Source organism: Arxiozyma heterogenica (assembly GCF_036370985.1).
Source record: "Arxiozyma heterogenica strain weizmannii chromosome Unknown scaffold_18, whole genome shotgun sequence".
In the NCBI taxonomy this organism is placed as follows: Eukaryota; Fungi; Ascomycota; class Saccharomycetes; order Saccharomycetales; family Saccharomycetaceae; genus Arxiozyma; species Arxiozyma heterogenica.
Window position 1 is genome coordinate 196,529 of NW_027042671.1, and position 27,340 is coordinate 223,868.

The following is a 27,340-nucleotide window of genomic DNA, read 5'->3' on the forward strand; positions in this document are numbered from 1 at the left end:
AGATTGAGACTAATTGAATGACACAGACAATATATTTGAAACATGTCAAAGACAGATCAAGAGAATATGTGTATATGTAAAACGCGGAGGGGAGGGGGAGGAGGGAAAAAGACAGGGACAAAAAATGAAAAATGAAAAGAAAAGGATAAGACACAAGGAACAAAATAACTAGGAGAGTGTATGGGTGCAGGCGTTGCTTTTCAGAAAAACAAGCAAAAGGGCCAGACGTCTCGTTTCTTTTTCTTCTCTTTTTTTCTCTTCTTTTTGTTTTTTTTCTTTTTTTTACCGTTTGGCAAATCCCCAAATTTCAGGGGAAATGAAAGTAATTGACTTTTTTTTTTTTGTGTGAACCGTTTTCTTAATTCACAAAGAGCTCTCAGGCAGTTCAATGTAGTAATTCCTTTAATAACGAAGTAGATTGGGAGGGGGGGTAGGTGTAGAGTAGAGTGCAACTGACATAAATATTACATACCATTAGATTCAGATGGATAGTATATTGCATACTATACAAAATATTTTGAAAAAGAGAAAATGTAAAATATATTTATAAAAGATACTATGATTATAACTATTGTAATAAAATATGTATATATAGTAAATTCGTATTAAAAATGATAGATAAAAGATATTCAATACAAAAAATATCTAAAGTAATAAAATAAAATAAAGTGAAATATATATATATATATATATAAATAAAAAAAACACAGGAAATATATAAAAAAATATTATACTAGATATATCTGTAAGAATTCTTTTATATATATAGATAGTAATTCTGATACATCATATTATCATTTAATTTATTTTGGTGGCACATCATCATCATCATTTTGTTCTGGGGCTGGAGGTTGAGCTTGTGACATTTCATCGTTACCTTCAGACATGTCAGAAGTCCATAAGGTTAAGTTATCTCTTAATAATTGCATAATTAAAGTGCTATCCTTGTAAGATTCTTCGGATAAGGTGTCTAGTTCAGCAATGGCATCATCGAATGCTTGCTTGGCCAAATGGCAAGCCTTATCCGGAGAGTTTTCGATTTCATAGTAGAAAACAGAGAAATTAAGAGCTAAACCCAATCTAATTGGATGGGTTGGAGGAAGTTCAGTGGTGGCGATATCAGAGGCAGTTTTATAAGCATTCAAAGAGGATTCAGTGGCTTTGTCTTTGATTTCACCGACAGAGAATTCGGCTAAGTAACGGTGGTAGTCACCTTTCATCTTGTAGTAGAAAACCTTTGATTCACCAGTGGAGGCAGATGGAATCAAGTAGGTGTCTAAAACAGACAAAATATCATCAGAAATCTTAGTTAATTCTTCTTCGATCTTAAGACGATAGTTTTTGATCAACTCAACTTGATGTTCAGCCTTTTCTTTAGTTTCTTCTTTTTGTTCGATAGAAGAAACAATTCTCCAAGAAGCACGTCTGGCACCGATAACGTTTTTATAAGCAACAGATAATAAGTTTCTTTCTTCAACAGTCAATTCTTGACCAGAAGAAGCAACAACTTTCATGCTTTCTACCATTTCCTCATAACGTTCGGCTTGTTCAGCTAACTTGGCTAAGTAAACAGAATCTTCACGACTTTGAGACATTTTTTTTTTGTTTCTATTTCAGTTAATTTCTTACTTGGTTGTGTACTTGAGTTTTAAAAGGAAATAATACTTTTCTTCAAAAAAAAAAGAAAAATAAGTAAATAAATAAACAAACAAATAAAATCTTTTTTTTTTTTGTTCCTTATAGTCACTTCCTAAAATCTGATTTTTATTAATTATAATAAATAATTTAATAGATATTAATAAAAGTAGGAAATGAAGTCTCTATGAAATAAAGATTTCTAATACCTTTAGAATATCCTTTAATAAAGATCTTTTATTTTTTATTTATTTACTTTAAAATAAACTTCTAGGGATTGGTTATCAAAAGTTCCTTTTAGTTTGTTTGTTTCTTTCTTTTCTTTATTTATTTTTAAATTTTTTTTTTTTCTGGTTAATTTTTTTTTTTTTTTTTTGGATATTTTTTTTCTTTTTATAAACAAATTTTTTGTTGTTGCTATTTTTCTTTCTGTTTCTTTGTTTGTGTGTGATTTTATTCTTTTTTTTGTTTTTATTTATTTTTGTTTTTCCTATTTCACTTTTGTGTGAGAAAATGAGAGAGAGTTAGGATTTTTAAAGGAGAAGAGGGAAATGGAGTTTTAGGAAAACTGAATACTGAAAACAGAAAACATATAACACACAGAATTATTTACAACTGCGTATGTACATATGTGTGTATATGTTTTATGGCTTCGAAGAAAGATAAAAGGTACAGGAGAATAAAGACGGGTAGTAGTATATAATTGTTTGTATTTTTTTTGTGCAAATTACAGGAGGTTGTTCTAATTGACAAAAAGCAAACGATAAAACACCAAAGGTAAAATAAGATTAATGTGGGATTATTAGATATAAGTAAAGGGTCTGAAGAATGAATGGTTGTGGAAAATGGTGTAAAAAAAATGACTAAGAGAAAGCTAGAAAAATTAGATGATTTACATGTTGTCCACTTTTTTTTCACTTAGAACTTCGTCTGCTTTTATATTTAAGGAAAGAAAAATACAGAATATATAAATGAATTAACCAATATTAAGTGTCAGAACGTATTTGTACTTATTGTATATAAACACTTCTATTATTTTACAATCAAGGATAGGTATGTGAAAATCATGACGACTGGTATATGTTTACATTTAAAATTCGATACGGGGATAGCAAAAATATTCTATGTCTGAGTGTATATGCACTTTCCTTTTGTCATAAATTATACAATCATGTTATGCAAAAGTTGTTGAGCATTGACCTCTTGAGGCTCATTAGAAACAGATGTAATTGACTTTTTCAAGAGCACTCTTTTTCTTTTCGTTGTTTCAATTTTTTCATGAAATATCTAACTATTCTCATTTCAATTTGACATAATTTCTTAAAATATGAAGAAAATTATTCTGCAGCAATATTTCTTTACGTTCTACATTACTTTATTAAATTTATCGTACTATAAAAAAAAAAAAAAAAGAGAGAGAGATACAAATAAGATATAAATCTTTAATATATATATATATATATGTTTTTAGTTACAGTTCTTGTTGATTCTTTACTCATTTGTTAAGCGAAAGAAATATTCTAATGATCTGCTAGAAACGATTTGTAGTAAAGTAAAGCAATGAGTAAGCATATTGTTCACTTTCTTAATATTTCAAATCTCTGAAACTCAAATTTGGGCGTAAAATAATAAATGTTTTTGATGTACTATAATATATTTTCACACTACATAATATATAAGAAAACTAAATTAAAACTAATTTTTCTGAAAATAGCAGGAAAGAAATTGTAATTATAGTAAGTTGTAATGAATTGATATGAATATGTTATATCAGACAAAACTGTTGTGGTATGAAGTAGTCAATAGTTTTGTATTATCCAGGAAGTGCGAGAAATATCAAACAGATATTTCTATTAATAATCGAAGACAATAATTGATACAATCGATAATACAATTATTAATACAGTCTTTATACACTAGCGGCTATATCGAACTTATATCTTTATTCTTATCGTCGTCGTTTTCCTTGTTATCGATATATACAATATATAAATTATCTATAAGAAAATGGTTATGGAAGATGGTTCTTTATCTTCAGCAAATGTTGTTCTTTTACATGTTTTCTAGAGCACAATTAATTATTCAGATTGATACATTAATGAACTTAGTGATCCAAATCCTAATATTTATTATACTAATTCAGGTGTACTGGTGAATTAGTAACTGCACCCTAATTTATTAGTCATGGTAATGGGGTGTACCAATGATAAATGACACAATTCTTATGATTATTCGTAATAAATGTGTGAATTATTAAAACAATAAATAGTTCTAAATTCATTCAGGATCATATGTAACCTTAATGGTAATAACTATCTTATTCCACAACAGAAAATGTTGTAGTATGGTGTGGTGAAGTCCTTTGTGTATTCCAGGGAAGCGCAAATAATATTAATAGTAATTCAAATAATCGAGACAGTAATCAACTATAGTCGATAGTATAATTACTAAACGGTCTTATATATTAAGCGACTTATATCGAGCTAATGTACTTATTCGAAGTTCCTTGACTTGTTACTTGCTTGTTATTCTCCTTTTGTTCATATATAATATATAAATTATTTACAAGAAACGGTTATGGAAGATGATCTTTTATCTCCTGAAAACGTTGTCCTTTTATATGTTTTCTGGAGCTCGATCGATTATTCAGATTACTACATTAATGACTTGACTGATTCAAACCCTAAAATTTATTATATTAATTTAGGTGCACTACTGGATTAGAACTGCATCCCAATTCTCTAATCATGGTGATTAGTAATACACGTGGGACTTAATAAAACAATAGGTAAATTCTAGATTTGCCAAGATCTTATGTAATCCAATCTTTTTATTATGCAGCATCTAATGTTGTAGCACATGTAAGGCTTATTAATACACTAATTGGTTCTAGATTCATTCAGGATCTTATGTAATCTTGATGGTTATAACTATTCTATTCCACAACATCTTCCTCTCTCTCTTGGGAACCTTGTTTCCATAATTGTACGAAATTGTCAATTAAAGATTGACCAATATTTGTTGGGAGTAAGTTAAATTCTTCTACTGGATATTCTACTGTAATAGTCGGATCAACATCTTCCATATGACAATAAAACACTTTGTTATCTTTATCGTAACCGACTACATTAATAATTTCATGTACTCTTAATTTCCTTTCGGCAGCAGTATTAGGCGGATCTTTTGGATAGCGGTCTTTTCTACGTTTTAACGGTTTTAGTTTTTCAACATTAATAACTCTGTGAGTCTTTTTCATCGAAGGTAAATCTAATTCGTAAGCATTGTCATTTATTTTCTTAACTACCTTAAATGGGCCAACGTATATGGGTTGTAGCTTTAGATATTGACCTCTCTTAAAATAAGCATCACGATGTAGCAGTACAAAATCACCAATTTCAAAGGTAACTTCCTTCCTCCCTTTGTTATGTGTAACTTCCATGTTGATCTGATTCTCAGTTAAGAAATCTTTTGTGCGTAAAGTAAGTGCTTTCAACTTTGTGGCTAGTTCTTGTGTTGAATCATGACGGGAAGAAACAGCATCTCCTGTAACTATGATTGGTTCATTAGGGATGTATCCAATATCTACTTCAAAAGGAGCTGTCTTGGTTACGCGATTGGGAGTAGAGTTATAGACGAATTCGATGTGAGGAAGTAAACGATCCCATTGTCTATGATTGTTACCAGTATAAGTCTTTAATAACCTATTAAGGATCTGTATTGTACGTTCAGTTTGACCATCTGTTTGTGGGTGATTTGCTGTGGACATTTTCAATTTTATATTCAACCTTTTTGCCATTTCTTGGTATTCTGTAGAGGTAAAACGAGGGTCTCTATCTGAAGTAATGGAATATGGAAATCCATGGTAAGCGAAAATATAACGGAATAAAGCATTAATAACGGAAGTAGTATCAAATGGGTAACTACCAGCAATTAAGTGAGTTCTTTTTGAAAACATGTCGACTACAACCATAATCATGTCGTTACCTTGTTCTGATTTAGGTAAACCAGATACAAAATCTATGCTAATATTTAACCATCGACCTTCGGGAACTTCAGAAGGCATCAATAAGCCCTGTCTATTAGGGCGATGAGATTTAATCAACTGGCATTGTATACAGGAAGAGACATATTCATTAACAGAGTGGTGTAATTTTGGCCAATAATAACGACTTGCAATTTTATTGTATGTAACGGTTGAACCGAAATGACCACCATAAAGGCCATGGTCGTGATATATTCGAAGGACTTCATTTCGTTTAGCGTCGGGAACAACATAGCGTTCTTTAAAGTAAATAATATTGTCATTAATTGTAAAACAATGGCGAAAGGTTCTTGATAAGTTCAATTTCTTCATATATTTCTTGAACAATGATGAGTTGCAAATGGGTAAGTCTTTTGTATCAAGTTTGGTAATATAAACAAAACAGGCAGCACATAATGGGTCAGCTAGGTATTCTTCGTACCAATTTTTCGGATCTAATGTGACGGCAGCATCTTCAATAGCAGCAATATTGTAATCTGCTCTGGAAATAGCATCAGCTACTACATTCTTTGGACCTGCTAAGTATTCTAGTTTAAAATCATATTCGGCTAATTCATTTAACCATTTAATTACTCTACGAGAGGGTTCTTTGTTCTTTTGTGCCGTTAGTAAACTAATATGGTCTGTTCTCAATATAAAATGCATGCCATGAAGCATATATTTAAAATGTGATAAGGCTTCGACAATGGCTAGGAGTTCAAGATCTCCAGCAGAGTAATTTTTTTGAGCGCCTTGTAAAGTTTTTGAAAAATAACCCACGACCCCGAGAATTTTTCCTTGCTCATTCACTTCTTCGAGTACAGCACCTAATCCATTCTTTGAAGCGTCGGTTGTTAATCTGTAATGACCATCGTGTTTAAAGGAGACTAATATTGGGTTTGAGATTAGGTGTGACTTTAATGTGTTAAAGCTCTCATCTTGATCCGTCGACCACTTACTTTTACCATGTATGTAATCCTGAATCGGTTGTTGGATGTGAGAGCAGCGGGGTATAAAGCGTCTATAATAGTTTATCATACCCAAAAATCTTTGAGCTTCTTTAATTGTTCTGGGAGTGGGAAATTGTTCTATAGCTGCACATTTCGAGATCAACGGTTGGATTTTATTAGCAGAGATAGTGTATCCCAAAAATTCAACAGATTTAGCGGCAAAGTTACATTTTTTCTTTTTTACAATTAATCCTTCTTGAGTTAACCTTTGCAATACGATGTCTATATGTTTCCAATGTTCATCAACGGAACGGGAGTGAATTAAAATATCGTCGAGGTAAACACAGACATATGGTAAGTCCCTAAATAAATCAGCCATATAACGAGCAAACGTGCTTGGAGCATTAACGAGACCAAACGGCATGACGGTATATTCATACTTTCCATTAGGAGTAACAAAAGCGGTTTTGAAACGATCGTCCATTTTCATAGGTATTTGGTGATACCCTGAGTGGAGGTCCAAAGTTGAAAAAATGGTTGAAGAGCCAATCTTGGCCAATAGGTTGTCGATTCTAGGTAATGGAAACGGGTCTTTGATTGTCACAGTATTTAGAGCTCTGTAGTCCACACATAAACGATATGTACCATCTTTCTTTTTAACTAGAACCACTGGTGAACTACAGGGTGACTTGGAGGGTACAATGAATTTCTTTTCGAGAAGGTCGGCAACGATCAGGTTTATCTCTTGTTCTATTTTTGGTGTCGTCTGATATGGCTGTCTTCTAGGCAGGCGTGCACCCGGCTTAATTTCGATCTCGTGTTCAACCTTTGGAGGTTCAGCGAATTTCTTAGGTGGTAAATCATCGCGGACTGTAGCAGAATATTTCTCTTTTAACCAGCGAGGTAGTTTATCAAATCGATCATCTGTATCTGTTTCAGAAATCTTTATAGCAAACACAGCAGCAGCATTTTCAACATCTAATTCTTCGGTATCATTCTCGGTAAGTACGGATACAATGTATTCAGGGACCGGTTTCTTGTTATTTAATATCTTGTGGAGCAGCGGGTGAGATGATATAATCGGGTGTCCTATTATGATTTCAAAAGTAATAGCATCAGTTATGTATACGGGTGTTTTAATTTTTATGTCATCGAGTTCAAGTAAAATTTCGGTGGATTCGTTAGTGTATGACGATTCGGATGATACAACACCTCTAAAACGGAATGGCGGAGCGGTAGAACGTGTTAACTTGAGGTTGTCAGCAATATCGGCTCTAATAAATGATGTGGGGGAACCAGTATCCACTAAAACATTGACAGGTTTTTCTTTAATAAACATTTTAATTTGGCAACTGTTGCCTACGAGTGGATGGGGAGCGGACACGATGGGAGCTAGTGTGACGGTTTTGTTGTAGAATTGTTTTTCATTTGGGACTGCTCGCCTTACGGTTAGGGCAGTCACTGTAGCGGTGTAATGGCTTGTAACAATAGAAACATAAACCATGATCAATACAATATTGACGAGAGGGACGCTTAATTGGTTGTTTGTTTGCTTGGGAAGATTTGTGATTTCCCTTTCTGCCCCCTCTTCCGTGTGAACGATAAACAGCAGCAACTTGAGGATGATGATCAGTAGTAGAGTCCATAGGGACTGGGTTAAGAGCAGCGGTCATATGGATGTCTCCATCCATATCATAGGTGGTGAAGGTAGGAAATGAACGGTTGGTGATGGAAACTGTTTCACTGGCAGCTTCCATAGCAGCATCAACAGTGGTAGGGCGAGCTAGAGCTACCATACGGGCAGTATCAGGAGTAAGACCGCGATAATAAAAAAGTAATTCTCCCTTGGGAGTCCAAATGTTTGAAGGCATCAAAGCTAATAGTTGTGAAAACTTTTGATTATAAGCGTCAATGCCAACGGTAGCTTCCTTCAAGCGTTGGAACGCATTGAGGATGGCATGAGGGTCGATCATACCAATAAACTTATTTTTAAAATCCACAAGGAATTGTTCATAGGAATGTTGGTCATGATTACGGATCCATTGGACATACCATTGAGCAGCGGGTCCAGTTAAGTTTCGGCCAAAAAAAGCTATACGATCCACATCTGTTTGGAGGTTTCGAGCATAAAGTTGTGCTTCGACAGTAACAAGGAAATCTGGTAGTTTAAATAAATCATAGCGACCAGAGAAGCGCATTGGAGCAGTACTGTAGTATTTGGAATCGGATGGGACTGGAGCAGGAGCAGAAGTAGGGTCAGCGGTTAGGTTAGTAGTTGGAGCAGGAGTAGTGGTTGGTGCGGTGGTATGATGTTCTGTAGCCGTAGATGCATCAATAGCGTCTAAAAATTCGTTCATATTTAAATTATTCGAGGACATGATGAAATAAACGCTACCAGTTGTTGTAGTATGGTGTGGTGAAGTCCTTTGTGTATTCCAGGGAAGCGCAAATAATATTAATAGTAATTCAAATAATCGAGACAGTAATCAACTATAGTCGATAGTATAATTACTAAACGGTCTTATATATTAAGCGACTTATATCGAGCTAATGTACTTATTCGAAGTTCCTTGACTTGTTACTTGCTTGTTATTCTCCTTTTGTTCATATATAATATATAAATTATTTACAAGAAACGGTTATGGAAGATGATCTTTTATCTCCTGAAAACGTTGTCCTTTTATATGTTTTCTGGAGCTCGATCGATTATTCAGATTACTACATTAATGACTTGACTGATTCAAACCCTAAAATTTATTATATTAATTTAGGTGCACTACTGGATTAGAACTGCATCCCAATTCTCTAATCATGGTGATTAGTAATACACGTGGGACTTAATAAAACAATAGGTAAATTCTAGATTTGCCAAGATCTTATGTAATCCAATCTTTTTATTATGCAGCATCTAATGTTGTAGCACATGTAAGGCTTATTAATACACTAATTGGTTCTAGATTCATTCAGGATCTTATGTAATCTTGATGGTTATAACTATTCTATTCCACAACAGAAAACGTGGTTTATTGGTTCTATAGTGTAGTGGTCATCACTTTCGGTTTTGATCCGAACAACCCCGGTTCGAATCCGGGTAGGACCTGTTTTTTGCTTTTTTGCCTTAAATTTATTTAAAAATTGTGGAAATGTGTATTAGTAATGTTATCACAGTTGATTGGCTGAAAAATAAATTGTGGGTTCAAATCTTTTTCTTTTTTTATTTGTTTTTTTTTTTGTCGCTGAGGCATCTAAATATTATTAATTAAAATATTTCATAGAGAATCCAAACCAAAGAATTTGTGAAGGAACCTTATACCACACATCATCATGTCTAATGAAAGTCTGATTTACTTCGTTAATCCTTGTTTTTCAATTAAGTATTGATTATTCTCCAATTTCAGAGGTTATAAGATACACGGTTCACTACCACTTAAATAAATTTCGACGCACACTTTTCGATCCTTCTTTTACTAGTTTCATCTTTTTTTACTTCGTTTTTCTTGCGTTTATTAAGTAACTTTGAAGATAGTTTGCGTTTCACCAATATAAATAAACTAACTTGAAGTTTTGCAATCAAGTTCTTTTGTGTTAAAATCTTTATATTTTTACGAATATTTGAAAGATTAGTTTATAGAGAAGTTTTATTATTGTATTTTATATATAAAATAAATAACAACACACAAACATTTAACTATCGTCAAACCACCAACATCATGCCAATTACTGAAATTAAAGATCAAGACCAATTCACTCAATTGACCACAGTGGATGTCCAGGAAAAATTAATTTCTTTATATTTTTACACTAACTGGGCCGAACCATGTAAACACCTAAATCAAGTCTATCAAGTGATCAGTGATGATGCATCAAACAAAGATGTTTCATTTTTAACTATAAATGCAGACGACTTAAGTGATGTTGCAGAACTATTTGAAGTAAGTTCTGTACCATATTTTGTAATTATCAACAATGGTACTATTTTGAAAGAATTCTCCACTGCAGACCCAAAAGAGTTTGTGAAGGAATTAGATCAATGTAAGAAATATGTTTCTAACCAAACTAATAATACTACTGCTGATGGTGAACAAACTGAAGAACCCGAAGGTGAAACAGAGGAACAAATCAATGAAAAACTAACTAAATTGACGAATGCAGCACCTGTGATGTTATTTATGAAGGGTTCACCATCTGAACCGAAGTGTGGTTTTTCAAGACAATTAGTTGGAATGTTAAGAGAGCATCAAGTTAGGTTTGGTTTCTTTGATATCTTAAGGGATAATGACGTCAGAGAACAATTAAAGAAATTCTCAGATTGGCCAACTTATCCACAATTATATATTAACGGTGAGTTCCAAGGTGGGTTAGATATTATCAAGGAATCTTTAGAAGAAGATCCGGATTTCTTCCAACATGCGTTACAACAGTAAGTTGCATCCTTATGAAATTAGATAATGTTTATAAGAACGTGGTTATAGATGATATTAATATGTATAGAGAGAGAGTATATAACATTAACTCTAATATATATCTGCTGTCCCCTCTATTGCTTTCTGTATTGACAACTGATTGTAATGCATAGGTTATGTGTGTGTATATTCGTTAATGACTGATTGCAAGGCTGAATATTATGTAATATCTTTCACACGTGTAATTTCTTCTCTTCAGAACAGATCTGCGTTGGATCTTTACGCGTTTTTCTTCCGGTTTTTGTATATTTTTACGTGTTATATATATATATATAAAGGAACAGATATAAATTGAAAATAAGTCCTTTTTACGCGTTCCGAATAATCAATTAATACATACACACATGCCTGTATCAATACATTTCAACCAGGTTTATTTTTCGTTCTATTCAGGATATACTCATCATAATAAAGATCAACGATTTGAGGAACATTACGTTCATAAATCATTCTCATACTGAGCCGGTTATTGCTACTATTATTATTATTTATTCATCTTCTTTATATTCCTCTACAGCTGTATTAAAACCCATTGTGCATTTTCTATATTTATTCCTAAGATCAAGTGTTGTCTATAAGATAAATATTTTAAAAATATGGCTCCAATTACTCCTAGAGCTTCCAAAATTTTGAAATCCAAGAAAGATACAACCCCATCTTCCTCTCAAAAGAAACTTAAACAATCATCTCTATTGTCTTTCTTCTCAAAACAGAAACCTGATAATAATATAGCTACTCATAATAAATCATCAAGAGGGTCTCCTATCTCTAATAAAACCAAAATATGTAAAAGTAATGATTTCCCTTCGTCTGTAGGTGAAAGTGATACCACTTTAATAGATAATTCAAAATTAATAAAGAATGATAACCAGCCTGAACCTAACACTTCAATCACTGTAGATATTGAATCAGGAGACGAAATGGATACCACTTTTGAGGGGAAAAATAATGCGATTGATAATATGTTAAAGTCGACTTCTAAATCAGGAAGAATTAAAAGGCATATAAACTATGCCGAGAGTGACGTGGAAGATGAAGATTTACTTTTATCTTCATCTAAGAAGAGAAAATCAAATATGAAGACCAAATTATTTACTGAAGATTCAGATTTTGAATCAGATGAATATATTCCAACAAAGGAAGAGCTAGAAGGAGATCAAGATGTTGATTATGAAGAAGAAAATAATATCAAATCTAACAATCGTTTGGGTTCCCATCAAAATAAAAGAAATGATTTTGATGATGATGATGATGACGATGAAGATTTATTATTGTTATCAAATACACAAAAACGTAAAGATAAACCAAATATTAGCAAGATACAGTCTATATCTAAGCCTGTTACAAAATTAACAAAGCCAAAATTGGCAAATACTACAATAAAGAATAAAAACTTTAACAAAGTTAATGAAGAAAGGTATTCATGGTTAGTTGATGAAAGAGATGCTCAAGGAAGATCCACCAATGATCCAGAGTATGATCCAAGAACATTATATATCCCAAGTAGTGCATGGAATAAGTTTACACCCTTTGAAAGACAATATTGGGAGATTAAATCAAAGATGTGGGATTGCATTGTGTTCTTCAAGAAGGGTAAGTTCTTTGAACTTTATGAAAAAGATGCCTTTTTGGCAAACAATTTATTTGATTTAAAATTAGCCGGTAATGGTAGAGCAAACATGCAACTAGCTGGGATACCTGAAATGTCATTTGAATACTGGGCTTCAAGATTTATTGATTTGGGTTATAAAGTTGCGAAGGTGGATCAGAAGGAATCAATGCTGGCGAAAGAAATGAGAGAAGGTTCTAAGGGGATAGTTAAAAGAGAATTAGAATGTGTATTAACGTCTGGTACTTTAACAGATGGCGACATGATTCATACAGATTTAGCCACATATTGTCTTGCTATTAGAGAAGAAGCTGGTAATTATTATGATATTAATGGTATTTTTAGTCATAACCCGGCGACTGCATCTCTGTCAAGTAAAATATTTGGTATTGCATTTATTGATACATCAACTGGTGAAGTCCAAATGACAGAATTTGTTGATGACAATGACTGCTCTAAATTAGATACTATTATGTCACAAATTAAACCAAAAGAAATTATTATGGAAAAAAATAATTTGAGTAGTTTGGCAAATAAAATAATTAAATTTAATGCTGCGACTAATGCTATTTATAATGTTATTAAACCAGAAAAGGAATTTTATACTTTTGAAAAGACATATAATATACTGATATCTAATGAAAATGATATTTTTGAAGATGAATCAAAATGGCCTCAGGTATTACGAGATTATTATAAGGGAAATAAACAGGTTGGGTTCAGTGCATTTGGAGGTTTATTATATTACTTGAATTGGTTAAAATTAGATAAGAGTTTACTATCTATGGGGAATATTAAAGAATACAACCCAATAAAATTACATAATGCATTAATATTGGACGGTGTGACCCTACAAAATCTAGAATTATTTAGTAATACATACGATGGTTCTGATAAGGGTACACTGTTTAGACTATTTAACAAAGCTATTACTCCAATGGGTAAAAGAATGATGAGACAATGGTTAATGAGACCACTATATAATAAAGCAGATATTGAGAAAAGATTGAACACTGTCGATATGTTTATGTCTGATACTGATATTAGACGTCTTCTCGAAACATCCTTAGCAAGATTACCTGATTTAGAAAGAATGCTAACTCGCATACACTCATGTACCATAAAGGTCAAGGATTTTGAAAGAGTAATTACTGCTTTTGAAGAAATCATCGCCTTGGTAGATTCACTCCAAAATGAGGTAAAATTTCAAGATAACATAAAGACAACAGCTTTAGGAGAATATCTTCAACAAATTCCAAAAGCCTTATGTGAAAATGTGACTACCTGGTCTAACGCATTTGATAGACAGAAGGCAACTATAGATAATGTTATTATTCCACATCGTGGAGTAGAACCAGATTTTGATAAATCCTTAAAAGATATTGAAAGTTTAGAAAATGAATTACAAGAATTATTGAAGCAGTATAGAAAGCAGTTTAGATGTTCCAATATTGTGTACAAAGATTCTGGAAAAGAAACCTACACAATTGAAATTCCAATTAACGTGTGTAAAAATGTGCCATCTAATTGGACACAAATGGGTTCAAGTAGATCAACTAAGCGGTACTATTCTGATGAAGTGAAAGTGTTGGCTCGTCGTATGGCAGAAACACGTGAGAGTCATAAAATTTTAGAAGAAGAGTTAAAAAACAGATTATGCCTTAAATTTGATAAAAATTATAACAATATATGGGTACCTACAATTCAAATAATATCTCAAATTGATTGTTTGATTGCATTAACAAGAACATCAGAGTCTATTGGATTTCCATCTTGTAGACCAGAATTTGTAGATGAAGTAGATCCTTTAACAGGTAATAGATTAAATGGTTTTATTAAATTCAAATCTTTGAGACACCCCTATTTTAATGAAGGTAGTTCAGTTATTCGTGAATTTATACCAAATGACATTGAGTTGGGAGGTGATCAACCACAATTAGGTCTATTAACTGGGGCTAATGCTGCTGGTAAGTCTACAATATTGAGAATTACATGTCTTGCGGTAATTATGGCCCAAATGGGTTGTTATGTTCCATGTGAAATGGCAAGGTTGAGTCCAATTGATAGAATTATGACTCGTTTAGGTGCTAATGATAATATTATGCAGGGTAAATCTACATTTTTTGTAGAACTATCTGAAACGAAGAAAATTTTAGATATGGCTACAAATAGATCATTATTGGTAGTTGATGAATTGGGTAGAGGTGGTTCTTCAAGTGATGGGTTTTCTATTGCTGAAAGTGTTCTGTATCATGTAGCAACTCACATTCAGAGTTTAGGTTTTTTTGCCACACATTATGGGACACTAGGTTTACAATTTATTGGTCATCCACAAGTTAGACCCATGAGAATGCAAATCCTTGTAGATGAAAAGACCAGAAATGTGACATTTTTGTATAAGTTAGAGGATGGAGCTAGTGAAGGTTCTTTTGGTATGCATGTTGCCGCTATGTGCAATATTCCCATGAGTGTTGTCGATAATGCAGAGAAAGCAGCTGAGGAACTAGAGAATACTTCAAAACTGATGAAACAGTTGAATAATATACATGAACAAGCTGTTAAAAATAGCACAGTATCCGATGGATTACAAAGTGATTTAGTTAGATTGTTGTATGGATCTGGACTAACCAACGATGCTATGGGCACAGGTGAAGGAGTTGCAAATTACGATTCTAATATTAAGTTGAATGTATTGAAAAATCTTTTTAAGTTAATAGAAAGTACACAGTAAGTATTATGTATGTAGTTATTACATAAATAATCTATTGAACATATATAAAAGAAGAATGGATTAAACTGGTCGTCATATTTGTTGAATTAGTTACAAAAAATTATTAAAGGTGAAAAAATAAAAAAAGTAGTCAAAGAAAGAATTGGTAATCAAATGAGCGTGAACGCATTCATTTGAATAAGTTAAGAATATGAAAAATTAGTTTCTATAGCCTCATTTACAAGGTATCTTCTTGTTTAAATGTTGTAAAACATGATCCCTCCTTTTAAACTTTTTGCCACATTTGGGGCAGGAATGTGGTTTTTCACCGGAATGAACAGATTTTTTATGTCTGGTTAAGTGGTGACCAGAAGAAAACTGTCTCTTGCAATCACAACATACATAAACTTTGCCAGAGTCTGTTATCAACACTTCACTAGGTAGAAATCTAGTTTGAGATTGATGTGAGGTAAAAGTACTTTGTGAATTATTGATAATTTGTTGATGTTGTTCCACATTAAAATGTCTTTCTTCTTTAGTCGGAGCAGCATTTGAGACAGTGTTATCTTGATTAAATTTTTCTTGTTCTTGAAATCTACTATATAATAAATTGTTATAATCTAAAGTAGTATACCTTTTCTCCTTCTTCTTTGATACTCCTTTTCCCAATTTTTCCTTTTTATTGGTCCTATCATTAATTTCAAGGTCATTTTCGATTAAATCCATACTATCATTATGAAAGGAACCATTTTCTAGTAAAGAATAAGGATTAGTTATGTTTCCATTATGGGTAAAATAGTTTGGTTCATTATTAACCATTAAAGAAGAATTCATTAACTTACTTGGTTTGTTTACAGTGCCATATCCTACATTTATATTATATCTTCCAAAATTTTCGTTTGATAATGGAACAGTCATTGATAATGATAGGGGACTCTCAGTGATTCCTCTTGAAATATTTAAGGGCAAAAAACTTGGTGAAGCAATTCTTCTTATCATATCATTCCTTGTTGTAGATGTGTTAAGACATATTTGTTCTGGGTTTGGATAGTAACCTGTATAGTTAAAATTGGTAGTATTACATTTACTATTATTAATGATATTACTGGTGTTAGCAATGGTATTATTATTACTGTCACTACTGTTATTGTTGTTATTATTATTTGATAACATTTGATTGGTTGAACTTGTCAACGTTGCAGGATTAGTAGTAACTAATTTATAGTTTTCCAACTGTGGAGTAAGTAATGGCGGTAAAGGTACATGCGATGGAGATGTCATGGTTTTGGATATTTGAGTGGAAGAATTGACATTCATCATAATATTTGAAGCCGGAATGAACTTATTCTTAAAGATATGTTTTTGCTGTAAGTCATCATTAATAATATCAGAAGAGGATGAATTTGTTAGATAAGGTCCAACTTTATTTTTATCATAATTTATATCTAAATTAGTTTGATTGTCATAGTGTAGTCTGTCGTTAATATTCGCTACACTTTCAATAGATGGTAATAAAAATGTGTCGCCATGATTCCCCTTTTCATTGATATTGAGACTATCATCATAATTTGTACCTCCACTACTTAAAGTGGTTGTTGTGGTATTTCCTGTATTTAATAATCTAGAAAATAGAGGCGAAGAAATCCTACTAATAGATTCATTGAATTCATTTGTTGATAATGAATGTTCTAACGTTGATCTGGGGATATTAGTGGAACTATTAAGGGCTATCATGGTGGGAATAGTAGTACAATTCATAATATTTGTAGGATTATCTTTAATTTTTTCATTCCTATTATTGTTATTATCAATACATAGACAGTTTTGTAATATAGTTGGTCTGTTATGATTTACTTTAAAATTAAATTGGATTTCAGATATTCTATTGTCATTAGTTAGATCTAAAGCAAAAGTACATGAATATGGGAATAAAACAATCATTTCATTACTATATTGAATAGTTTTGGTAAATCTGATGTCATGGTCAATTAACCATTTTGGATGTATTATAAAATCATCGTAATCAATAAATTTTTGGTTTAAATTTTTCTGTGCACTTGAAATTTTTAGCTTTAAATCTAAATTTTCTCTTAAAATCTTGTAAAATTTACAAATATCATCTTCAATAATTGAATACCAAATTCGTATGTTGTTTTTGTTGTCTTTGATACTTTTATTATTATTATAATTATTTTTATTATTATAATGTTCACTCTTCTTCATTTTATTATTGTCATGTAAATAATAAATCTTAAAAGTACTTGATTCCAAAATTTCCCAATTTTTGATTAAACCAACTGAACTTTCTACAAATTTAATTTTAGAATCATCTTGTAATAAAGAAATGTTCCTATTACTTAAAATAAAATTATACAATTGTTTTTCTTTAGGAGTCTGAATATTATTATTATCATTATTATTATAATCATTATTGTTGTTGTCATGTTTTAAATTGATATCAAAAAGGGTATAATATGCAGAATAATTTAATAGATTATCCCAAATAGTATCTTCATTAAAAGTGTTATTATTCAGGTGTTCCAAGTTGGTTTTATATTTAATCTGTTTAAAATCATTATCATTATAAGAATGGGTATTTAACAGATGCACACTATTGTTATGTGTACTATTATTATTTTTTAATTCAACAATAAAATGTTCCCCATTATATTTTTGCCTGTTATTAGTAGCAGTGGTGGTGGTGGTAGTAGTAGCGTCATTGTATTGTGTAGCATTATTCTTGTGACCTGTATCATAAGGTAATATTTTACAAATACCAACTAAATAACTAAATTTTGAAATTTTATTCAAATATGTATCAAAATTATCCCATTCTACTTTATTAGGTTCAAAGATCGGTACTTCAAGTTCTTTATCTTTGTCTTTATCTTTAGCATTATTATTAGATGTCATGTTTTCTAACAATTTAATATCATCAATCCACTCCATCTTTTCTTTTTTTTTTTTTCTTGCTTTTTGCTTATACTATCTTTATTAATTTGTTTGTCTATTCCCTATTTCAATTGAAACACAACAATAAAAATTAAAAAAAAAAAAAGCAACAGACCCTAAATTTACTCTTTTTTTTAAAAAATAAAAAAAAAATAACACGTTCTCCTTTATTTTATTTGGAGTTTTAAAGGAGCCTTACAGTAGTAAATATTTTAAATATGTAAATACGAACTTATATCTTTAGTTGTGAGTGATGGTAGATATATTGCTTGGGTATAATAGAATACAGAGGAAGAATAGGGAGTTATTTAAGAAATAAAATAAAATAAAATAAAAACATTAATATCAAAAGGAACCTTCCAAGACTCGTATATAACTAAAGTAAATTTAATGAGGGATAAAAAGAAATCTAAAGAAACATTGTGAATATTTGATGTATCTAGCAAAACATTGCTAAACGATAAACAAGAGCAAAATAGACTAAGCAACTGAAAGACTAAAAATATGAACGATTAAAAAAAAAAAAGGTTAAAGGGAATGAGAAAGGGTTAAAAATTCTTGAGAAATATTCTTACATATATATATAAATGTGTGTGTATGTGTGTCTACAAGTTGTTTCTTTGTTTTTTTAATTTGTCTCTCCTAAGTCAATGTAAAATAATTGAAAGAATGGAAGAAATTAGATGTACAATGAAACGCGCGCACACAACACACACACACACACACGTACATACATACATACATACATACAAAGACAGAGAGAGAAAAAAACAAATAAATACATGTCTTCATGTGGTGAGTGGGTGTTTACTATAGTTATTTCTTTGTTTCTCTTTTATTTCTAATTAGTTGTTATTAACAAATAAGATGAAGCTACAAATTGTCACATTGATTGGTACTGTTATCATTATTACAAGTATTATAATTGTTCTTGTTGTCTCTTGTTGTTTTTGGCTACATAAAATAGCAATAATAAATTAATTTCCAAGACCGAAATAGGTTGTCAATAAGACGTCATCGTTCGCATTTGTTTTGTTTTGTTCTTTTTCTTTGTTTATTATTCCATAAAAAAAAGAGAATGACTAGCATTTGCGAAGAACACAATAGATTGATAAAATTACTTTACTTGTTCTATTGTCTTGGGGAATGATCACCATTGTAATAGTTTTGTATCCATTAATTATTACTATTTGACGTTTGTAATATTAATAACAACGGTATGTATATATTTAGTTGTTTACCTTTTTTATTTCTCAGCTTCTCCTCTGCTCCCCTATAATATTCTCTAATATAATCAGCAATTTTAACAATAATAATGTAACATGATAATGGGTCTAAAAAAAAAGAAAAAGAAAAAGAAAAGAAAAGGAAAGGAAACGGTATGTTTATTTTTTTTTATTATTATTTGAATACAAAAGTGTCTAGAGCCGATGTCTCTCCAACACAAGAAACTAATATACAAGACATACACACGTTATAATACTAAGTATAGAATGTATTATTTTAGATATACATTTTCCGATCATTCAGTTATGGAATAAGTCTTATGATGAGATAAAAAAATGAAAACATGTATCCTTCCATCTTCTTACCCATTTTTACTGTGTAAGAATAGTAGACACATCATCTCTAGTATACGCTATTGCATATTATTGTTTGTTATTTATTACATTATATGTATGCTACTACATACAGTAATGCAAACCTAAAAATATTCTGTATCCCTTAATAAGTCCGTAATATCTACTGCCGCAGATATTTCTTTATTAATAATATTTATATTTCTATAATTATTTGATTCTAATAAATTGTTGTCATTATTATTATTATTATTATTATTATTATTATTATTACCATTATCATAAAGATTATTATTGTTGCTGTTATTACTGTTATTATTAAGGTTGTTGTTATCTTTAATCGGTGATAATAAATTTGACATATATGACAAATCACCATTGCTACTATAACTATAGTTATTATATTTATAATTATAACTGCAATCAGGAGATAATAAACTATCCACTGTATCACATGATAGCAATTGTTCCAAATCTAATCCTGTCTCTTCTTGTTCTGAGTCAACAGTATTGTTTTTATCTTTGCCGTTTTCCCTATATTCATATCGATCATATAAAATAGGGAATAAAAGGTTATTATTAGCCATTGTTCTATTACTGTTATTATTGTTATTGTTAGTACAATTATCACTATTGTCCGTATTAAAATCATAATAAGCTATCGAAGATTGATCTCTTTTGTATTTTTTTATATTATCTAATTTATACATTTTAGTGGGTTGATTTTGCCATATATATCCTGATTCGTCTTTTGTTGATATGGAGAGGCTGTTTTTTATCTCTTTTGTATTCATTGTAAAATTTTGGTTGCTTTTTAACATTTTATTAAAGTCTAAATTAGCATCGTTTTCATTACATATAATTGAATCATTGTTATAATGATTGCCTTTTCCATTAGTATGGTTATTATGAGGTTTATTATTATTATTAATATTATTGCCATTATTTTCTAATATATAATTAACAAATTTAATATATGGGTAATGCAAATTATTAATACTTTTTCGTCTGTTTTTCTTTTTTATAACATAGGAACCCATAATACTTGCGTTTGCATTTGCATTTGTATTTGCATTTACGTTTACGTTTGGCCTTCGAATTATTGTATGGTTATAGTTATTTGTTCTATATTCTGCATTCCATATTAGACTATCTTTATTTCTTTTGTTTGTTATTATGTTATGTTCACCATAATGTGGAATTTTCCAGGGAATATTCGTCTCTAACCCACATTCGTAATCTCTTAATATATCATTATCCATTTTTTTTTATTATCTTTTAAAATATATATATATATATATATATATATATCCACTCTATATAAACACTTATATTTGTATGTTGGTTACCTTATTTGTTTGAAATAAAGGATGTTTTAGTTTGTCATTGTTTTATCTTAACTGAGCGTAACTAATCCATTTATTGCTTACTGTCATAGGATGTATATATTTATATTTTCCTTGGTAAAAAAAATGACAGATTTCAGGGAGTTGAAGGGGGTTTGGGTAAAAAAAGATAGAGAAAAACAAAAGAAAGGAACTGTCTGTTTTTTATTTAACATCTATCATTTTGACATATGAGAAGATGTATTGTTTTTTTTATTATCGAGGACACTAACAAAGAAAAGATAGAGGAATTTACAAGAATTTTTATTGTTATGTAATTGTATGGATTTCAGGGGCAAGAAGACAAAAAAACAAAAAGCTTCCGTGTTTTATTGTTGAAAATACTTGACGTTTGACATGCCGAATTTCTCTTGCTCGTAAGTTTAGTTTCAAACTATTTTATATGATAAAAAAAATAAAGAACAAACAAAAGATATATATAGATATATATATGCCTATGTATATACCAAATGAAAAAAAGAATTTAAAGTATCGTATGTATTAATACTATCACAGGGTACTATGTCTATCTTTATATACATGTCTATCAACATTAGAAAAAAAAAACAATAATAAATATCAAAATATTACAAGTTCATTTACATCTATCTATATATATTTTTGAATTTTTAGATTCTATCGTTTCGTAAAGATTTTTTTTTTTTATTTTTTTATTGTTTTTTCATTTACTTAGTAAACTTGATGCTCTAGTTACACCAGGTAAATCCAAGGATAATCTATTACCATGTATGCTATTACGGACTCTGGAGTTTATATTTATATTTATATCTTCGCTGTTAGATGAAGAATTATTTGCATCTTGATGTAATCCAACCATATCTTTATTGTTGTTAAATTTCATATCATATAATGGATATTCTTCAACAATTAAACTCTCATAACTGTTATTATAATTATTGTTACTATTTTCAGTATTTTCATTTTTAAATGGATCTAAATTATCATACCGATCCAACTTTTCAATCTTAACACAATTTGGATCTGTTGGATCATAATCTTCCGGATATTTATCAAATTGTCCCTTTTGCCACATCTCCCTAATAATATCGATATCATTAGGATACAATAATTTCTGTATGCAATCATAAAAGAATCTTGGTATTATACAGAAAAATACTCCAATAAATATCACTGCCCAATATGACGGCGTATTAAACACTCTTGATGCACTCTTGAAAAATTCAAAACTGTTCAGTGAACTCGACCAGATACCTGTCCATCCAAAGTAACAGATAGTAGATAAGAATATAAATAATACACTAAACCAATCCCATCTACGCTGCTCCATCAAGATATACAGATTAGCTGCTATCACACAGATCCCTGTCACAGGAATACCAACATAAAATCTATGGTCCAATCCTAATCCATTTTGTGTCACAATATCATTAGGACGGTATAGCAAGTATGGGAAGAAAAATGATATAGCTGATTGATAGATACCGTCTAGCATATACCAGAAAAATCTATATTGACTCCAATCCTTTCTTAATATCCCTGATATATATAACTCCGGTACTACCATAGATATTTTAGCCGACACGTCTTGATCCAGAATCCCTAAGATAATCACAGGCAATGATGTAAAGGCTAAATTGTAAAATGTTAAATATGTGAATTCAAATAAATACGACCCATCAAAATCATTATAAATACCGTACCAAAATAGTGCAATTGTAAAAATGACATTTTTGAAAAAAAATTGTGGTACCATCTCTGCTAATCTTTTATATGACCAACGGCCATGCACTAGCAATAATCTGGTTAAATATCTAAATTGGCCAATAGCAAAATCTGAACACATCACAGCTTGACGACCTTCTTCTCCTGCTATACCTATACCAACATCCGCAGATTGGATCATAGCTACATCATTAGATCCATCTCCAATAGCTAAGGTCATAACATCTAATCCATTTTTCACCATCTTAACAACTGCAGCTTTTTGTGCTGGAGAAACTCTACAACATAAGACAGCCTTGCAATTTTTACATAATAATAGAAATTTTCTTCTCAGTTCATCGTTTCCGAGAGCAATTTTTAATGCATCTCCATCGATAATAACGGCATATTCACCTTTTGGCAACGAATGATCTTTTTTTGCTGCTTCTAGTTCTTCTTCAGAACCTGACATACTAAACCTTGTTCTTAAATATTCCATTATTAAATTTGAGACAACTTCCAAAGGTTCGGAGCCATATTTCTGTACATCAGATCCGTCTGTCTTGACTACTAACAATTCCATATCATTGTTTAATAAATTGCACGAAAACCCAATATTAATTGCTGTTTCCACTTTGTCACCTGTTAACACCCATAGTTTGATACCTGCTCTTCCTAACATAGATATAGATTCAGGAACACCATCTTGCAACTTATCTTCAATTGCAGTACCACCCAATAAAATCATATCTTGTTCAATCATGTCATACACTGTTTCTAATTTGTTCTCTCTATCAATCAAGGCTGCCGCAGCAACGTTATATTTTTCATTCCATTTCAAATACTCTGACCATGACAGCTCTTTCTGCGCTAAACATAATGTTCTTAAACCTTCAATCGCATATTGCTCTAAATGCTGTGCAGTTTTCTCCAAAACATCAATATTATTGGTTCCTTCCTTATGAGACAAACGAGAATAAATTACTGAATCAGCACCCTTACATAATAATAAAACCTTAGGCTCCTGAGTATTTGTTTGTGGAATTTTGATAATACAACTCATTCTTTTTCTTGTTGAATTAAATTCAAGAACATTAAGAACTTCGAATTCTTTCTGTACACCTTGTACTTCCACAATATAGCCAGTCTTTGTCTTTCCAATAAAGCTAAAACCAACATCTCTTGCTGTTGTTACTAAAGCCACTTCATCCGGTGACTGAGCCTTGATTTCTAATTTATTTGGATCTTGTTCATTTGGTTCGATAAGGGCGGTATGACAAAGTGCCAGAGCTAACATAAAATGTTCGCAACTTTTCTTTTGCTCATTTCCATGTTCTCCTTGCAAATCATGTACAAAATTTTTAGAAACAAATGTGATTTCTTCAGGATAAAATTGAGAATTGTCGGCAATTTTTCGTAATTCTTCAATCATCACATTAAGATCCTTTTCAATTGCAGCCTTTTCAGTAGCAGCTTCATTCTCTACATCAATCCCTTGACGTTTTCTTAAGCCAAGAAGAGCCTCCGTGTAAGCACGACCATAAGAGACTCCGTTAATAGTACACTTCTTAAATTCCATAACATTCTGCGTTAATGTTCCTGTTTTATCAGAAAAAATATATTCTACCTGTCCTAAGTCATCAGATATATTCCAAGATTTTGCAGTACATGGATAATCAATCTTTTCGCAGTATAATAAGACATCCAGATAAATAAAGATAGCCTGACATGTTTTGATAATTTCAATTGAAATATAAAGGGAGATTGGAACTAACGATTGATATAGAATCAATGCAACCCAGAAGGAAAGAAACCCATTTAATGCTGGTGTGCTAGCAATCGTACCAAATTCAAAAAAATCACGAGATGCAGGTCTTTTATTGTAATAGACACCATTAACAACACCAGCAATAAAACATAAGAAGAAAAGGAGTACGAAATTGATTAAAACTGATAAATTCAACTCTTTTGAAATACGTGACTTTTTAGTTGGTGTAATACCAGCATTCAGCATAATTTTAGTATCATCACCCGTAAATAAAACAATACCCATAGCCCATTTAGTATTTCTTAAAGTACAGCCACGAAGTAAAGTATTATTAATTGTAATCGCTTCATTCTTCAATTGCTTATCAGATGGATCAATCCACTTTAAGTTCCCTTGATAGGAATATAAGTTTGCATGTGGACCTTCGCTTTCTATCCAAAATTTCGTTCTGGTAATGTCCTTAGAACTTTTAATTGAAGAACTACATCTCAAAGATTGACGGATTTTCAAATTTGTCTCACCATCTAAATTTTTGGTTTCTATGCAACATACACCGTCAGGATCAGAACTCGATAGGATAACCACGTCAGCAGGGACTTCATCATTATTGTGAATACGAATTATGTCACCAACCTTAACATTTTTCCAGTAATTTTTCTTAAATTTACAATCATCCCTGATAGGCATAGAAAAATCGAGAAACTCCGTCTTTTTATTGTGTTCAGATATATTAGCATCTATGATTTGATTGTCTAAAGATGGACGTAAATATTCGCTTGAAAATCTATATTCACCAAAAGACTCTAAGGAGTTACGAGGTGACTTCTTTCCTATTCTTTTCAATTGTTCTTCTCTTAGTTTACGTTGTTTTCTGATTTCCTTCCCTGTGGAAGTGAAAGTTTCGTTAATATAAGTTAAAAATTTCATTATTACCCTTGTATTGGCCTTTTTAAATTTTCTCCAATAGGATACATGGTCAATGGGAACATTTTCATTCTTAACACCATCTAAGATATAAGTTTTTGTATTATTTACTTGCATGTCTAGCAAAGCTCTCCTTGAATCTTCAAATGCATCCTTGATTGCTGTTAAAATGACAATGACAATTAACGGCACAGCTGCCAATCCAGGATTTGAAACACCGAATATTTGGAAAGCACCTAAGATACAAAGAATCAAGAAATATATATTTGCAAAATTATTAAATTGCAACATAATATTTTTGGGAAAAAACATTAGTGGTGTGTATTTCGTGGTTCTAATTTTATTTCTTGGATATTTCATAATTGGCATGTCATCTTCATCTAACATTTCATCCGGTAGAGGTAAATTGAAGAAAATGGTTCTAAAATCATGTTGTTTATTAGGGGTTTCAAAAGTATCAGATTTATCTGTGTGATAAATATCTTTAAATTCATTGACAGTATCTTTAATATTGTTTTTCACGTTATTAAATGCCTTCTTTGAACGGAAAGCTTTCTTTTTACGTTTTTCTTTTCTAGATTGTATTCGTTCATGGTATTCCTTTTGATTACTGGCATATTCCGGGAATGGAGTAGAAGATGATTCAACATGTGAGTCAAAAAAAGTAGTGCTATTTTTCATCTCATCATTGTCAATAATCATTTCCTCAAATACATTCTTATCATCTAAGCCTGATTCCTCTACTTTACTATCATCATCATTATTCAGGCGAAATCTATCATCGAATGGGGATCCTCTAGCATAAGATTCCTTTGTATCTTCACCATAATTTCTATCAAAGGTAAAACTATCCTGTGACATGCTTCGGGAATAGTAATGAAACAATGATGCGATTCTGGCTAAAGGAACTATTTTCGTTTTAGTTAGATATTTCTCTCTCTTTCTTCTTCTATTTGTATTTATACTTTCTGATATGGTTCTTAAGACGACTATAATAAAGGGAAAAAAAAACTAAGAGAATTAAATACCTCTAAAAGAATGTTATAGTAATATTTTTATTGTTGAGGAATTGAAAATTCAGTTAATGATAACTTTAATTTTAATTTTCTTCCTACAGTTTGATTCGTTAAAGATAATACGTTTAATATAATATTGAATTATGGGATATTATTATAAGTATGTTTGTCTTTTTGCAACATAGTAGATAATCACATATAAAATTCATCCACTATTACTCTTTATTATTCATACTGAATAGCTAATTAATTGCGAATTGAAAGATCTGCTGTCAAAAAAAAAATAAAATAAAACGCTCGTATATTTAATTTTTTTTTTTTTTTTTTAAAAAAAATCGATTTAGGGCTATCTGTGTGAAAATGACGGGGAAAAAGAGTAATTACATGCATTTTTCAAATTATGAAAAGAGTCCTATCTATATATGGATTGTATATATAATGAAAGATCTGAAATACTTTCAATTTATTTACTCCATATAAGTATGTGTATTTTTATTAACCTGTTAAATAGCATCAATTTTGACACTTCTTCAACATAAGAACATACTAAATTATTGTTAGAAAGATATACATTTATGTATATATATGTATTATATCATTACAAAAAAAGTGAAAAAAAAAAAATGGATGATTAAAAAAAGAAT

General features: G+C 30.9%; 8 protein-coding genes and 1 non-coding gene across 9 annotated transcripts; 3 read left to right on the forward strand and 6 right to left on the reverse strand.

The window, feature by feature from the left end:
- Positions 1-803: 803 nt before the first annotated feature.
- On the reverse strand, positions 804-1,595 carry BMH2 (14-3-3 family protein BMH2; the record flags this gene model as incomplete). The annotated part of the gene is made up of 1 exon (XM_064858530.1): positions 804-1,595. The coding sequence occupies one exon, from the start codon at positions 1,593-1,595 to the stop codon at positions 804-806; it is 792 nt and encodes a 263-aa protein (XP_064714353.1).
- Positions 1,596-4,570: 2,975 nt separating this feature from the next.
- PWA37_001917 (uncharacterized protein) lies at positions 4,571-7,945 on the reverse strand (the record flags this gene model as incomplete). The annotated part of the gene is made up of 1 exon (XM_064858531.1): positions 4,571-7,945. One exon carries the CDS (start codon positions 7,943-7,945, stop codon positions 4,571-4,573), a length of 3,375 nt encoding a protein of 1,124 aa, XP_064714354.1.
- An 85-nt stretch (positions 7,946-8,030) lies between these two features.
- On the reverse strand, positions 8,031-8,984 carry PWA37_001918 (uncharacterized protein; the record flags this gene model as incomplete). Its single annotated transcript, XM_064858532.1, has 1 exon — positions 8,031-8,984. One exon carries the CDS (start codon positions 8,982-8,984, stop codon positions 8,031-8,033), a length of 954 nt encoding a protein of 317 aa, XP_064714355.1.
- A 650-nt stretch (positions 8,985-9,634) lies between these two features.
- Positions 9,635-9,706, forward strand: PWA37_001919. Its single transcript has one exon. It is a non-coding gene; the product is annotated as a tRNA-Gln (tRNA).
- Positions 9,707-10,316: 610 nt separating this feature from the next.
- On the forward strand, positions 10,317-11,030 carry GRX3 (monothiol glutaredoxin GRX3; the record flags this gene model as incomplete). Its single annotated transcript, XM_064858533.1, has 1 exon — positions 10,317-11,030. One exon carries the CDS (start codon positions 10,317-10,319, stop codon positions 11,028-11,030), a length of 714 nt encoding a protein of 237 aa, XP_064714356.1.
- A 635-nt stretch (positions 11,031-11,665) lies between these two features.
- On the forward strand, positions 11,666-15,409 carry MSH6 (mismatch repair ATPase MSH6; the record flags this gene model as incomplete). Its single annotated transcript, XM_064858534.1, has 1 exon — positions 11,666-15,409. The coding sequence occupies one exon, from the start codon at positions 11,666-11,668 to the stop codon at positions 15,407-15,409; it is 3,744 nt and encodes a 1,247-aa protein (XP_064714357.1).
- A 213-nt stretch (positions 15,410-15,622) lies between these two features.
- Positions 15,623-18,337, reverse strand: GIS1 (histone demethylase GIS1; the record flags this gene model as incomplete). The annotated part of the gene is made up of 1 exon (XM_064858535.1): positions 15,623-18,337. One exon carries the CDS (start codon positions 18,335-18,337, stop codon positions 15,623-15,625), a length of 2,715 nt encoding a protein of 904 aa, XP_064714358.1.
- Positions 18,338-20,045: 1,708 nt separating this feature from the next.
- On the reverse strand, positions 20,046-21,182 carry PWA37_001923 (uncharacterized protein; the record flags this gene model as incomplete). The annotated part of the gene is made up of 1 exon (XM_064858536.1): positions 20,046-21,182. The coding sequence occupies one exon, from the start codon at positions 21,180-21,182 to the stop codon at positions 20,046-20,048; it is 1,137 nt and encodes a 378-aa protein (XP_064714359.1).
- An 805-nt stretch (positions 21,183-21,987) lies between these two features.
- DNF2 (aminophospholipid-translocating P4-type ATPase DNF2) lies at positions 21,988-26,541 on the reverse strand (the record flags this gene model as incomplete). Its single annotated transcript, XM_064858537.1, has 1 exon — positions 21,988-26,541. One exon carries the CDS (start codon positions 26,539-26,541, stop codon positions 21,988-21,990), a length of 4,554 nt encoding a protein of 1,517 aa, XP_064714360.1.
- Positions 26,542-27,340: the final 799 nt, after the last annotated feature.